General features: G+C 42.7%; 1 protein-coding gene across 6 annotated transcripts in view; it reads left to right on the forward strand.

Annotated features, from left to right (window-relative positions):
* Positions 1-13,707, forward strand: part of LOC120302567 (cartilage acidic protein 1-like) — a 90,558-nt gene that overhangs the window by 11,759 nt on the left and 65,092 nt on the right. For 4 of the 6 annotated variants that reach the window (XM_039331153.1, XM_039331155.1, XM_039331156.1 and 1 more), the window contains exons 3-14: positions 2,040-2,236; positions 4,255-4,385; positions 5,207-5,363; positions 6,171-6,305; positions 6,896-7,041; positions 7,493-7,629; positions 8,302-8,384; positions 9,167-9,267; positions 9,396-9,564; positions 11,227-11,375; positions 13,301-13,343; positions 13,557-13,700. In XM_039331153.1, coding sequence (XP_039187087.1) covers positions 2,040-2,236; positions 4,255-4,385; positions 5,207-5,363; positions 6,171-6,305; positions 6,896-7,041; positions 7,493-7,629; positions 8,302-8,384; positions 9,167-9,267; positions 9,396-9,564; positions 11,227-11,375; positions 13,301-13,343; positions 13,557-13,700 — 1,592 coding nt within the window. The other 2 variants (XM_039331157.1, XM_039331159.1) reach the window with 2 other exon arrangements.

Here is a 13,707-nt window from a genome sequence, read left to right on the forward strand (position 1 = left end):
AAAGAATATCTTTTTGAAAGAGATGCTGGAATAACCCAAAACAATGTTAAGCCAAATGTGTGGCTTGTATTATATGTAAGTTTCTTTCCCACTGATTTTTATAGAAGAAGAATATGGGAGATCTTGGAGTTATTCAAGTAGCTGAAAGATTCCAAGAGGCAGATTATTATCTATATATAATAATTTCAGCCATAACATAAACCAAATTCAGTGTTTTCTGAATCTATTTTTATTAAAGGGTGAAGAATCAGAATATATATATATTGCACCAAATGTGAACAAGACACACATCTTAAAATAGAGGATTACCATATTTTCTGAAGGCAGTTTTTCCTACTTAAGATTACAAAGTTCTCATTTCAAAATGCACCTACAACAATAGCCAAAGTGTGTTATTAAGGGCATTTCATAGACCCACTGACACATAAAATTCAGCCTCTGATGCAGCCTTGGCCCTTTGCATTAAATGGTTTCTTGAAAGGCTCCCCTCTTGATCTCCTTTGAGGATAGATATTTTCTCTTGGGTTTTCAAATATTGCCCTCAAGATTTTACCAAATTCTATGTTTATTACTAGCTCTCAGGACTCCCTTCCCCTTCTCTGTTGTATTTTCTCTCTGTGCTGTACATTTTCAGCCTTAGCAAACTCTATGCTAACCACATTAGAATCACACATCATTAGCTGCCAGATGAAATCACTCAGGCGTTTCTGCAACTTTGCATTGTGTGATGTTAACATGGATGGATGTCTCAAAGAATTCAGAACTCTCCCTTAATCAAACAAACAGAATTCTACACAACTAGAGGAAGAGTATACTTTGGCCAAATTCATTAACAAGACATATAAGTACTCTATAAAAGCAGTATTCTGATCTGATACTACAGTACTTTAGGTTTTTGTCAGTTCTGTTTCAGAGATCTTCCCAGTGTCTCTTCCTGACAAGGGCTTTAGGTCAAGCCCATGTTATATGCCTTTTAACAATACGACCCCAGATAAATCCTGATTCCTGAATAGGAGGAGAAACTTCTATTTGCATCTTGCATACATCAGCTGTCTGAAATAAGATAAGAAATTTATTCTGGCCCTTTACCATTTGGTCTCCATTTTCCTGAGATGCCCCAGTGGTGCCTGACTTAATCCCCAAATCCTTCAGCATGTCAGAAAAGATTTAGAAAAAGAACTCTGTCTCTATAAATATAGGAAACACAAAATCCAGCCCTTCTTTTTTAACCTATTTTTCCCAATGAATCTCACTGATCTGAAGAAGGAAGAAGGGAACAGTATAAAGCTATGTGGTAAAACAAAATGATTTAAACATGCTTAACCATAAGGGGCATAACATTTTTATGTGCATTTGTCTTGTATTGGATGAAAAAATAGACTTTCCTGATATTTTTAAAAAATATAATCCTAAATTCCATAAGCATCACTCCTTGTCCTGAACTTTGTACCTTGCCCTGTGAAGGGTTTTAATCAACTTTGGTGAATTATGTGTCTTGAAATCTTACCAGATTAATGTATTAAATCTGTACTTCAAAGCATTTTCATAAATGTGTGATGTATTCAGCAGACTTGAGGAAAACAATGGCTCTATTCCTTTTTCTCTGTTGACTTTTTTTCACAAAATTGGACAGTTTTTTGGAAAGGGAGCTGTGGCAGTTGCTGAGAGCCTTGTGACTCATTAAAATCTAACAAATCCATTATGGCAGAAAAGAAGCAGGGAGGTGATTAATCCAGTGTGCTAGAACTCAGGCTGAGTTACTGGCTTCTTAATAAGGCGGAGCGGTGGAAATGATGAGAAAATATGGAAAGCATACTGGTTCCCACCACTGTTCTCTTCATTAAAGTCCATTCCTTTCTCTTCTCCAAGAATAGAAGATACTGGGAATGCTTGGTTGCCTAATTGAGGAACTACATTAGCAGCAATAGAAGACTTCACTTTGATAGGAAAAAAAAGAAAAGAAAAACTATTGAGGAGGGCTAATATCTGAAAACACTCTTGCTCACACTTGCTTCATTTCTTACTCTCTGTTCCTTCAGGTACAATGGACCCAATCTGGTGCTGAAGTACGACAAGGCCCGGGGACGGCTGTTAAATCTTGCAGTGGATGAACACAGCTCCCCCTACTATGCATTGAGGGATCGTCAGGGCAATGCAATTGGTGTGGCAGCCTGTGACATTGATGGAGATGGATGGGAGGAAATTTACTTCCTAAACACCAATAATGCCTTTTCTGGTGTGTGTCAAAGTCATCCATCCCTGACATTTAACTTACCACTGACAATCAAATTAAGGCATCAAACCTCTTGAATGTTCTATGCATTTCCCTTCATCTTCTGATATTCATCCAACTATGATATTTATACCCTCAAATCCTGCTAATCAGAATCAACATATCCTACATATTCAACAGTCTTCCAGGGCTGATTACATATCACGTCTTCCTCATATAATATCTTCACTCATTCATGCTTTGACACTTCCATCTCATGGCTCCATTAAACCTATGGCTTCAACTTGCTAATTCACGTTATCTCACTGGTGCCAAAATAGAATTTTGTCATTGTCAGTACAACATACGGTATGTGGGAAATATACATTGTTATTACAACATACTATATGTCTGGAAATCATTGTAGCAGCTTGACCAGTGCTGCCTTGTTCCAGGATCTATTTAAATTGCCCAAAAGAGGTGACAGAAACATGAAAGTGATTCTCAGAGGGGACTGGATGAAGACCAGGAGTCTGTTAAGCCATCTTGTTTGTAGCATTCTATGGGCTTCTATGCTTGTTTGTAGCATTCTATGGGCTTCCCTCTGCATAGTTTACTCTGGGACTTCACCTGCTAGCCTTGTACCACTGCCGTTCATTTCCTGACCTTCATTGGCCACCAGGGTGGGATGTTTCAAGCCTGGAGTTAATTTCCCAGCTGAGTGATTTTGTCGATTCTCTGGCAGCAGTGGGGCTGGCAGACAATGAGGGGGGGCGGCGGTGTAGAGAGACTTGGCTGCTGACTCAGGGTTTTGCCAGAACTCTAGTTGCCAGCATTGACTGCAGCTCTGAGGGCTTAGAATTGCAGGGAATGAAGGAGTGCCTCTGGGACAATGATCCTTGAGGTGAATAGGACAGAGGAAAGATGGTGAACCTCTGAAGCATCTAGGCCTCTGTGGCTCCACTGCCATTATTGTTTTCCTTTGGGAGGATGAGTATCTAGCTGCTAGGCTGGCACTAGACTCCTTTATGATATGCTCTTGCCAAAGTCACATATGTTGCACTAGTCCACGTCCATACTCTGCCAGCCTAATCTTATGGCCTAGCCCTTGCTTAATAAAAATTGCAATTAGACTAACAGGCCCCTTTTCTTCTCTGGGCTTCAGATGGGGTTATGGGAAGTTCCAGGAAATGCTGCTTGACCATTGGCTTTTTTCTGTTAAAATTCCATGCTGGATTTTGACTGCTTCTAGATTCTTTCTGAATAGCTTGTGGCAGCCCTGGGACAATTATTGCTTTCCTCCCACTTGCTCAAAGCCCTTCTTTAGATCTCTGTGGCCCTTTCCCTAGGAAACAAAAAACACTGCCAAACCCCTGTTCCTTCCAGAGTTGGGCTGGGCCCTTTACCTGCTTCATCGATCTACTCTTGGTTCTGCTTATCTGTCTTCTTGACACACCTAATTACAGCTTTGCAGCTCCCAAAGACTCCCACTCTTTAAACCAGCCAATCACATTACTCCCGGCATCAGGGTCTGGCCATCGATTTTTTCTTTTCCCCTTTCCCTTTATGATGTACATGGCTCTGTGCTGCTTTCGCACATTTTTCCTTAATGAATGTATTCTTCTGGACCTCCCTTACCAACACTTAAGCTTTGTTGGAGTTGCTGCATTCACGGCAGTGCAGTCCCAGTCGCAGCCCTGCATACTAGCTAGCAGTTAGAGACTCATGAGTGTGGGTATTGGAGTGGAGAAGCTGTAAAGACTGACGATCAGGAACTAGGTGCTCAAACCGGACAAGAAAAAGAAGGATTTGGTTTGTAGAGGCAAGGTGGGGTAGGGAGTGTTTGATGGTTACATGCACAGTCTGCACGTACATACAAATTTCACATCTGCACAGTGCAATTGTGTTGTTTCAGGATGGGCTTATGCCAAATTTTTCCACCTCTGATTACTGGAATCTAGAGAAAACATAGCTCAGAATGTACTGAGATAGAGTACAGCCTGAGGGCATAAGATGCTTGATGTCTTCTCTCTCTTTCCCAGGTGTAGCCACCTATACAGATAAACTATTCAAGTTCCGAAGTGGGCGCTGGGAGGACATCTTGAGTGATGAGGTGAATCGGGGTGTGGCAAGCCGGTTTGCTGGACGTTCCGTGGCATGCGTAGACAGGCAGGTGAGTGCATGAGGTGGGTTCGCTGAGGCTATCATTTCACAAGCACTGGTCTCTGGCATATATGTGGAAGAAAGAAATTGGAACCAAAGAAGCATAATCTAAGCTGTGTAAAGAGAAAATGTTTTTGGAGAGGCCTTGTTCTCCACCCAGCCTCCCCTGTGACCAGGCTTTGCTCCCTCCCCCACAGCTGTCAGGACTCCCATCAGGGGCTGCAGTGCCAGGCGAGTGCCGTGCTGCTGATAAACACCAGCCTGTCTGGGTGATTTATGCCCCTGTCACCTGCATTTTCTTCTCTCTCTACCTTGCGTGGTTTGTTTTCCAATGATTATTGTTAAATCAGGGTGCCATGGGAGAACAAAGGGGGGCAGATGGTGGTTGACAAAGAAGCCTGGGGCAAACATGGGCATGTGAAGACCTGGCATGTTCCTTTTGGAAGCCCCCTAGCAAGGATAAGAAAACAACCATGTCTGAGTAGACTCCTTTTGCTTGTATATTTAAGGGTATGGCATGGTGTTTTCTTTACCAGACTTATCCTTATCACAGCTGTGGAACTGCAACCCACTGGAGGTACACAATATGCCAGACCACAGCTTGAATATTTTGTGGCTCATTATATTTTGGAAATTCGACCATTTCGTTATATGAATCAGATTATTGTGTTACACCATCACAGTTTACATTTGGGCATAATATAGGAACATCTGGTTTGGTGGGTTCACATGTTGTGTGAATCTAGCTATTCTATCCACATGTGGGGAATTGATGGGAATGCTTCATTGGAGCTCCAGTTCTCAGTGCTTCTATTCCCTTCCTTCCCACAGGGGTCTGGCCGCTATTCCATTTACATAGCTAACTATGCCAATGGAAGAGTTGGTCCTCATGCCCTCATTGAGATGGACACAGCTGCCAGTGACCTAGAGCATGGCATTGTGGCACTGAGTGATGTGGCTGCAGAAGCTGGAGTCAATAAATTCACAGGTATGAGGGAAGCAGAGGGTTACTATTTTGCTGAAGAAGACCTGAGGATATAAACGGGGAAGACCTTTGATCAGAGTGAACTGCAGGTTTGAAGGAACTCTTGTCCTCTGTGGGCTTTTCCTTTGTTGTGTTGCCCTAGGTTTCAGAATAAATGTATCTTTCAGTGCCATAGAACATAATTTATGGGGTTTTTTTCCATGTTAGCATTTCCTCTGAACAGTAGCCTATTTTTGCTTTTCCTGAAATTCTCCATTCCATAATGCATTGTGTGTGTGGGTGGGTGGGGGGAAATAAAATGGCTTCCAGCAGGAAACAAATGGGAGTTCTCCATGATGGATACCATTTTGCTTCAGAATCTTCCATTGGTCCTTTCTTAAAATCCTACAATACTCAGGCCTAACAGCATATCTGGGGCTTTAGGGCAACACTATTGTAGCCACCAATTGAGTTGTGGCTGCCAGAAACAGACCTCTGAGATGGAGGGGAAACTTGCCTATCCTGGGCCAGTCTCTGACTCTAGTCCCTTTCATCTTGGCTCAGCATTCAGTCTCAAAGGTCCTGAATTCTTACCAAATATTTTTGTGGGTATTAGGGAACTTCAGGGTAAAATAGGGATCCTCACAATGGATTTCAGTGTTTATCAATTTGTAGGATTCACTGTAGACAGAGGTGGGAAATAGGAGAATGAATCCATTGTTGGGGTTTTGGTCTTATATTCAGGCTAGGATTTATTTCCAGTGCAGTTTCTGCTTCACAGAGAACAGGTGATTGGGAGTGCTCTGGAGCTTTCACTCCTCTTGTTCCCAGGGGGTCGGGGCATAGCGGTGGGTCCCATTCTCAGTGAAGCTGCCTCTGACATATTTTGTGATAATGAGAACGGAGCCAACTTCCTCTTTCAGAACCAGGGCGATGGTACCTTCATAGATGTAGCACCCAGCACTGGTGAGTATGTAGCCTGGGCGAGGGTGTTGGGGGTGGCATGTCTTATAAGATTAAAATGATTTACCTAGTTGCTGAACACTTGAAATCCTACTAGAGTTGAGATTTTTTTCCCCTATCCCAGCCTCCCTACTTCTGGAGAAGGAGCGGGTAATAAGTGCACCCAGGCTCAACCACCAGTTATTTAGCGTCTGGCTGATGATCACTGGAGTTTAACGAGATGTCAGGCTGGCATCCATCACCGCCGTGCTGCTGATGACACCTATTCTCTTTAGAAACATTCCTTCCATGTCATCAAGGGAATAGGAACACATTGGCGAGAAGGAGCTTGGGCGGGGGGAAGGTGAAATAGCAGCTTGCCAGCTCCTCACCTGCCTACTCAACTAGCCATGCTACACAACCTGTTGTTCTTTTTGTCCCTGGCCCTGCTGTCACTGACAGGTTCAGTAAGCAGCACTAGCTGCCAGAAAACCCTCTTCCGTCCTTTGCTACCATGGAGCCTAAATTCCCTGAGCTCCACAACAGCATAAGATTCAGTTTGGTATAATACATGGGAAATTTCATCTAGCTGACTTCCCTATCATCCTCCATAGGATTGGATGATCCCTACCAACATGGTCGTGGAGTGGCCCTAGCTGACTTCAATCGTGATGGCAAAGTTGACCTAATCTATGGTAACTGGAATGGACCACACCGGCTCTATCTGCAAGTTAATGCAGGTGGGCGTATCCGCTTCCGAGTAAGTTTCATCTGGAAAAGGGAAGTCCAAAACCAGCATATGCCTGGAATGTCCTGGGCTCTCAGCAGGGAAATGGGATGTGGGGACTCTGGTAATGAAGTAATGTAAGAAAGAATGGAGCACATAGATTAGATCCAGTAACCAAAGAGACTGATGTCTATACCCCAATTGGATGACCAGAAATTCCTTTTTTTTTAAGGATAATCTCCCAGCTCAAGAATGTTCCTTATTCCTGCAATGTAGATTTGGCAGCATTTTCCTCATCTTGGTTTCTACCCATCAGCAGAACCCTCCTTCATAAAACTATATAGACTTTTAATATTGCCTGCTGCAATAAGCTTCCTACTTTTCAGCCCAGTCTCCAGCCACCTAAATCTATTCCTAATCTTTACTTCCTCTTGGTCATGCTCAAGCCCAAGCCCTGCCCCACTAATCCCCGTCCTTCCCCCAGGACATTGCCACGCCCAAACTGTCTATGCCATCACCTGTCCGCACCGTCATCGCTGCTGATTTTGACAATGACCAGGAATTGGAGGTCTTCTTCAACAACATCGCATATCGTGGCTCGTCTGCCAACCGCCTCTTCCGGTGGGTGAGAGCCACATGGCCACCAGAGGCTAGGGTAGTGGGCTCCCTATCTTGCTTGGCCCTGGATACTGCAACAAAGGTTTCCCAGAAGAGTCTGGTGGAAATCATCCTGTCTTTAAAAAGTTCTGCATGCAAACTGAGAACATGAGATGAGACAGCTGGGAGGGGTAATTCTTGATCCATTGTACAGTGGCATTTACTCTCCTGTGTCATAATCCACAGGAGTGAGACGGTTCCAGCAGAATGGAAAGGCCCCATTCAGTTCCAGCCACTCTTCATACAGTTGACAATGTTGTGACTATCTCACTACTGATACAACAGTCTGTTCTGCCTAGACCAATCCCTGGAGATTCTGGCTTTCACTAATTAGCACTTATGCACAGTTCCCATTAATTGTAGGCAATCAATGGCTTGTTAAACAGAGTTGCTTACATTTCTCTGACTAATAAAGTGATAGCAGCAGCATATGGCAAGTCTAGGGAGTCCGTGCCAAATTTATCATTTTGCAAATGTGCAAGGTCTCTTCTAGAGAAAAGAACAGTGGCAAAAGCAGATACAGCCTACAGATCTAGGCTGTAGATACAGGGTGGTGATCACCAGAAATAGATCTTCAAAATTAAGGGCCTATTCTGGGAAGACAACATTCATTACTGCAGTCCTTTTCTGCTGCAGGGTTATCCGCCGAGAACATGCCGACCCAGCTATTGAAGAACTAAACCCTGGTGATGCGGTGGAACCAGAGGGGCGTGGCACAGGTGAATCATTGTGATATCTTTTGTGGAGCATGATTATCATGCATCACTTAGCAAGAATAAAACAGATATAAAAGAGGTTGCTGTAACCTATTGGCAATATTCTACCAGTGATGAATTGTGTACCAGTGACCCCTTTGTGTGCCAGGAAAATCTAGATATCTGGGTTCTTGGCAGTGGCACAGTTAGGAAATGTCAAATTCTGAGTGTAATGGTTTCAAATAACAGTGTATTTATATGATAAGTTTACATGAAATCTGTGTTTTGTAAACACTCAATGAACATATGCAAATGCTGCAGGTGTTTGAGGGAGAAAGGGAGAGACTGGCAAATCTTCACCTGGATTCTGCGATGCATCATAACAAGAGCATAATTATTTGTAGTAGGCTCAGAGACAAAACATCCATGTGGCCTGACCCCTTGGCCTATGGGTTGTTCCTGTGATTGGCTGCCTCTTAAAGCATATGAAGGAAGAGAAGAATGACCTTTGTCTATGACTCCTATTAACAGTCAGGAGACTTCATTCCTGAATATCAGTAGCAGAAAGGGCTCTTATTAACAGAGGATTTGGCACTAGGAGAAAATAATATCTGTGAAGTAGAGAGACATAGCAAATACACCCCTGCAGGGAAACTGAATGGAATCAAGCACAGAGAAGAAGAAACTATATTCTAATTTTCTCATGTTAGACATTATATTACTCAATATCGCTGTTAAGTAATGCGGTCCTTTCACAAAAGTGATGACCAAAGATACATTTCCTTACTGAGATTATATCATTTTAGGAGGTGTGGTGGTAGATTTTGATGGCGATGGGAAGCTGGATTTAATTCTTTCACACGGTGAATCCATGGCACAACCACTCTCAGTCTTCAAAGTCAATGAGGTAGGTTTAGAAAGGTACCTCTCTTAATGCGCTTAAGATCAAATCTATATGTGAACAAGCATGAAAGTCCTTCCTCAGTTCCATGACCACTTCATCCTTTGGCTGAGTCTGTCTGTCCATCTCCACAGGGTGCTGGCAACAACTGGCTGCGGGTGATTCCACGTACACGCTTTGGGGCATTTGCTCGTGGTGCTAAAGTGGTGCTGTTCACACGGCACAGTGGTGCCCATCTGCGCATCATTGATGGAGGGTCTGGGTACTTGTGTGAGATGGAGCCTGTTGCCCATTTCGGCTTGGGTGAGTGAGGAAGAGTAGAGGCAGGGTTTGTAATGCAGAGTGGTGTGTGGCCTCAGGTCTCTTTTGCCCTGGCCATCTGCCTACTAGTCCAACACAGGTAGTCCTTGACTTACAACTATTTGTTTAGTGACCATTCAAAATTGCAATGGCACTGAAAAAAATGATTTATGACCATTTTTCACACTTGCAACCTATGATCATGTGATCAAAATTCGGATACTTGGCAAATGGCATGTACTTATGATGGTTGCTGTGTCCCGGGATCATGTGATCACCTTTTGTGACTGTTTCACAAGCAGAGTCACTGGGAAAGCCAGGTTCACTTAACAACTGCAGAGATTCATTTAACCACTGTGGCAAGAAACATAGTAAAATGGGACTTAACAACTGTCTTGTTCAGCAACAGAAATTTTGGACTCAATTGTGGTCATAAGTTGAGGACTACCTGTAATATACAGTACTTATTTTTTCTTCCAAATCAAATTTGAGAGAGAGAAGCCTGGTACAACCTAACACCACCTCTGTATCTGATAGGGTCATATGAAGACAGATAGTGCCATGTGACCCTGAAATTGTTGCAAACATAGGTCAATTATTAACAAACTTCCGTTTGTATTTCCCCACTCTGTTCCACACTGCTTTTTTATTTTTGAATTAATTAGAGTTCTTGAAAACTCAAACGCTTGCATGTTATTTTCTAAATCCTAAGTTAACTCTAAAAAAGGCATTGCCTTAATGTGGACTTTGTTTTTTGTTTTCTTGTGACCGGTTTAGGTCCTTTAGTTTTTTTATGGTTCTTCCTTGTGTCTCAACCTTCCTAACACTCACCAAATATCACCAGAAACACTGCAAACCAGATAAAACCTTAGTTCTGTCCCTTCACTTACATCCTTATCTTTCTATTCCTCCAAAACGTTTTAGTTGAGGGCCTCACCCTTGCATTCCTTCAATTTTATTAAGGTCCAGCAAGCATCCTGAAGAATCTACATTACAATACATTTCATGCCTTCAGATGATTTCCCAAGTCTGCCAATTCAGCAGCAAGTTTTTTAAGAGCTCTAGCAAAATCCCTATTTATTGGGGATCCACAGATATTAAACCACTGCTGCAATAAAGTGGTTTATAATTTTAATCTTTTACTTTGAAAATATTTAGCAAGTTAATTTTATTATCTTATGTATTAATGATAGCTAATTTATCCTCAGGAGTGTAAAGGGTGTTACCATAATTTGCATTCCCAGAGAGCAGACTATTTATATTACAGTGAAGCCCTGGTTTGCTCCTTCAGCTGTTTCTGTAGAAAGCACTGCATTTCTCCACACCTCATTAGTCTTCTGCATCCTTGAGGTGGCTTGGTTTAGTGGGGCTTTGCCAGATTAGATTGCGCTGTAAGTGAAGCCAAGTGGCTCAGAAATTCAAGGAGCCTATATGCCCAAATATTACACATTCCTGCTGCTCTTGGCACAAAATAGTTGACAGAACAATACAACCCCATTGCATCTCAAGTTCTTTCATCTCTGTTGGGAACAGATATTAAAATTTGGGAGGAGGAAAACTAAGCATGAACCTGAAGGAAAGGTGGTTTTCAACAACCATTCCTCTGACCATGGTGGCTGCAGTTTTCTCCATTATTCAGCAATTCCCTGTGCTTTTTCTTTGTAGGACAGGATGAACCCAGCAGCCTGGAAGTGACTTGGCCAGATGGCAAGTTTATCATCAGAGCTGTAGTGAGCACTGAGATCAATTCTGTACTGGAGATTGTCTATCCTGAAGTCACATCAGGGTCACCCACCATTATAGTTCCTCTTGAGGTAAACTTCACAATTAAGCCAGTCTAGATGGAAGGAATAGACTTTGGCTTGGTCCTCACAAGACTGAGTGGCTGTGGCTGTCTGAACTCCCGGGTAGGGAACATTTTCTTGGAGGGGGCTGGATGGGGTTACACTTCCCCATTTCGAGACTGGGGTGCCACTTGGAGGTCTTCCTGAATTTGCAGCTACTGCTCAAAGAGCAGGTGGCAGCTGTGGCCAGGAGGCTTTTGCTTACGTTCATCTTGTGCATCAGGTGAGCCCTTTTCTTGTCCAGGAGGCCCTCAGATACTCAAGCTTTACTCATTTTGTGACTGGACTATTGCAATAGACTCTACATGGGATTGCCCTTGAAGACCTTCTGGGAGCTATAGTTGTATATGTGGAAAATGTAGAAATGCAAGCACTTCTTGTTACACTCATATGTCAGTGTTGCTACCAGTTGACTTCCAAGTGCAATTTAAGGTGTTGGTCATTACCTTCATGCCACGGGACTCTGGTTTACCTGCAGAATTGCCTCATCACCAATCATCTGCCTGGTATGTTCAGACAAAGTGGGTGCAGTCCAGATTCCTTCAATTAAATAGTGTCACATGGTGAACCAAGGAACCATGTCTTCTATGTTCCTGCCCTCTGACGTCTGGAGAAGGATCCCCTTAAAGATGTCACCTACTCTCTTAGGTTCAATATGTTAATGGAGACCCTATCATGATTTTTGTACTGTTACAGCTGTTTTGCCTGGGTTGTTATGTGTTTTGTTTTGATTGTTTTAAATTGTATATTGGATGTTGCCTATAATGGGATGATAGGGTTTACTAAAAAATGACTGCTAAAATTTGAAACAGAATTTGAAAGTGCCATCTCTGTAATGAAAAGATTGGGTATGAATCTGTAAAGACTTTACTTGGAACAGCTTATATCCTGCAACAATACCTTTAATATTATTGAACAACGACATCTGCCTATCCCAGGCATTTGGGAAGGACTTGATATGTAGACAAAAAGGCCAAATTGAGTTTACATATCTGGCAGACTGTGCAACCAACCATAATAATAAAAAACCAGAACCTTCCCATTTGCAAATACTGGATTGTGATTTCTCAACTACATTCACAATAAATAGTGAACAGATTCAAATTTGCAATGACTGATATTTGCCCAGTGCAGATTTTTTTTTCTTGCTGCACCTTCTTATCCAGAAAATCTACTGTGGTGGCCTGATTTCCATATGAAGTCTCTGCTGCTACATAGGAAGCACCGGCTGCTACTATTTATTGTACAAGAGGATCAGAAGTGATATTATAACAAAAATGCCCCTCAAGATTGGGAGCTGTATACAGGTAGTCCTCGACTTACGACCAGAGTTGAGCCCAAAATTCCCATTGTTAAGCAAAGCAGTTAAGTGAGTTTTGCCTCATTTTACAACCTTTTGCTACAGTTGTTAAGCGAATCATGCAGTCATTAAGTGAATCTAGTTTCCTGCATTCATTGTGCTTGTCAGAAGCCAGTACAACTGTCCAAATAAGTGAGTTTTGCCTCATTTTACAACCTTTTGCTACAGTTGTTAAGCGAATCATGCAGTCATTAAGTGAATCTAGTTTCCTGCATTCATTATGCTTGTCAGAAGCCAGTGCAACTATCCAAATACATGCCAGTTGCCAAGTGCCCGAATTTTGAGCATGTGATCATAGCAATGCTGCAATGGTGAAAAACGGTCATGAGTCATTTTTTCCAGTGCCATTGGAACTTTGAACAGTCACTAAACAAATGGCTGTAAGTCGAGGACTACTTGTATTAGATAGTGTATGGTCTGAGGCAGAAACTGAAACTATACAAATTCCAGAATAAATCCCTCAAAATAGATATGACAAAAATGAGATTAAGAATCAATGGCCTATTGATGACCTGTTTTCCTTTCTCCCTTATAGTGTGGCCAAGGATTCTCTCAGCACAAGAACGGGCGTTGTGTTGGTGAGTCACCTGCCAAGAGAAAATCAGCAGATGCTCCTGGGATGACATTTCTTGGTTCCCACAGCCGGGTTTCCCTGAAGTAGAATGACGTCTTTGGTATCCAAACCCAGCAGTGTGGCTGATTTCTGAGACAAGACGGCACTGAGACTATCTTTTATTGTTTCCCATGCTTTCTTTCTCTCCTCTCCTCTCTCTCACTTCCTTTCTTCTCAGACATGGATGAGTGTGCAGAATTTCCTTTTGTGTGTCCAAGAGGCAGACCCATCTGCATCAACACATATGGTGGGTACCGTTGCCGCAGCAACAAGCGCTGTAACCGGGGCTTTGAACCCAATGAGGACGGCACTGCTTGTGTTGGTGAGTG

This window comes from Crotalus tigris, unplaced genomic scaffold (genome assembly GCF_016545835.1).
Source record: "Crotalus tigris isolate CLP2741 ecotype Arizona unplaced genomic scaffold, ASM1654583v1 scf7180000024434.1680833, whole genome shotgun sequence".
Lineage (NCBI taxonomy): Eukaryota > Metazoa > Chordata > Lepidosauria > Squamata > Viperidae > Crotalus > Crotalus tigris.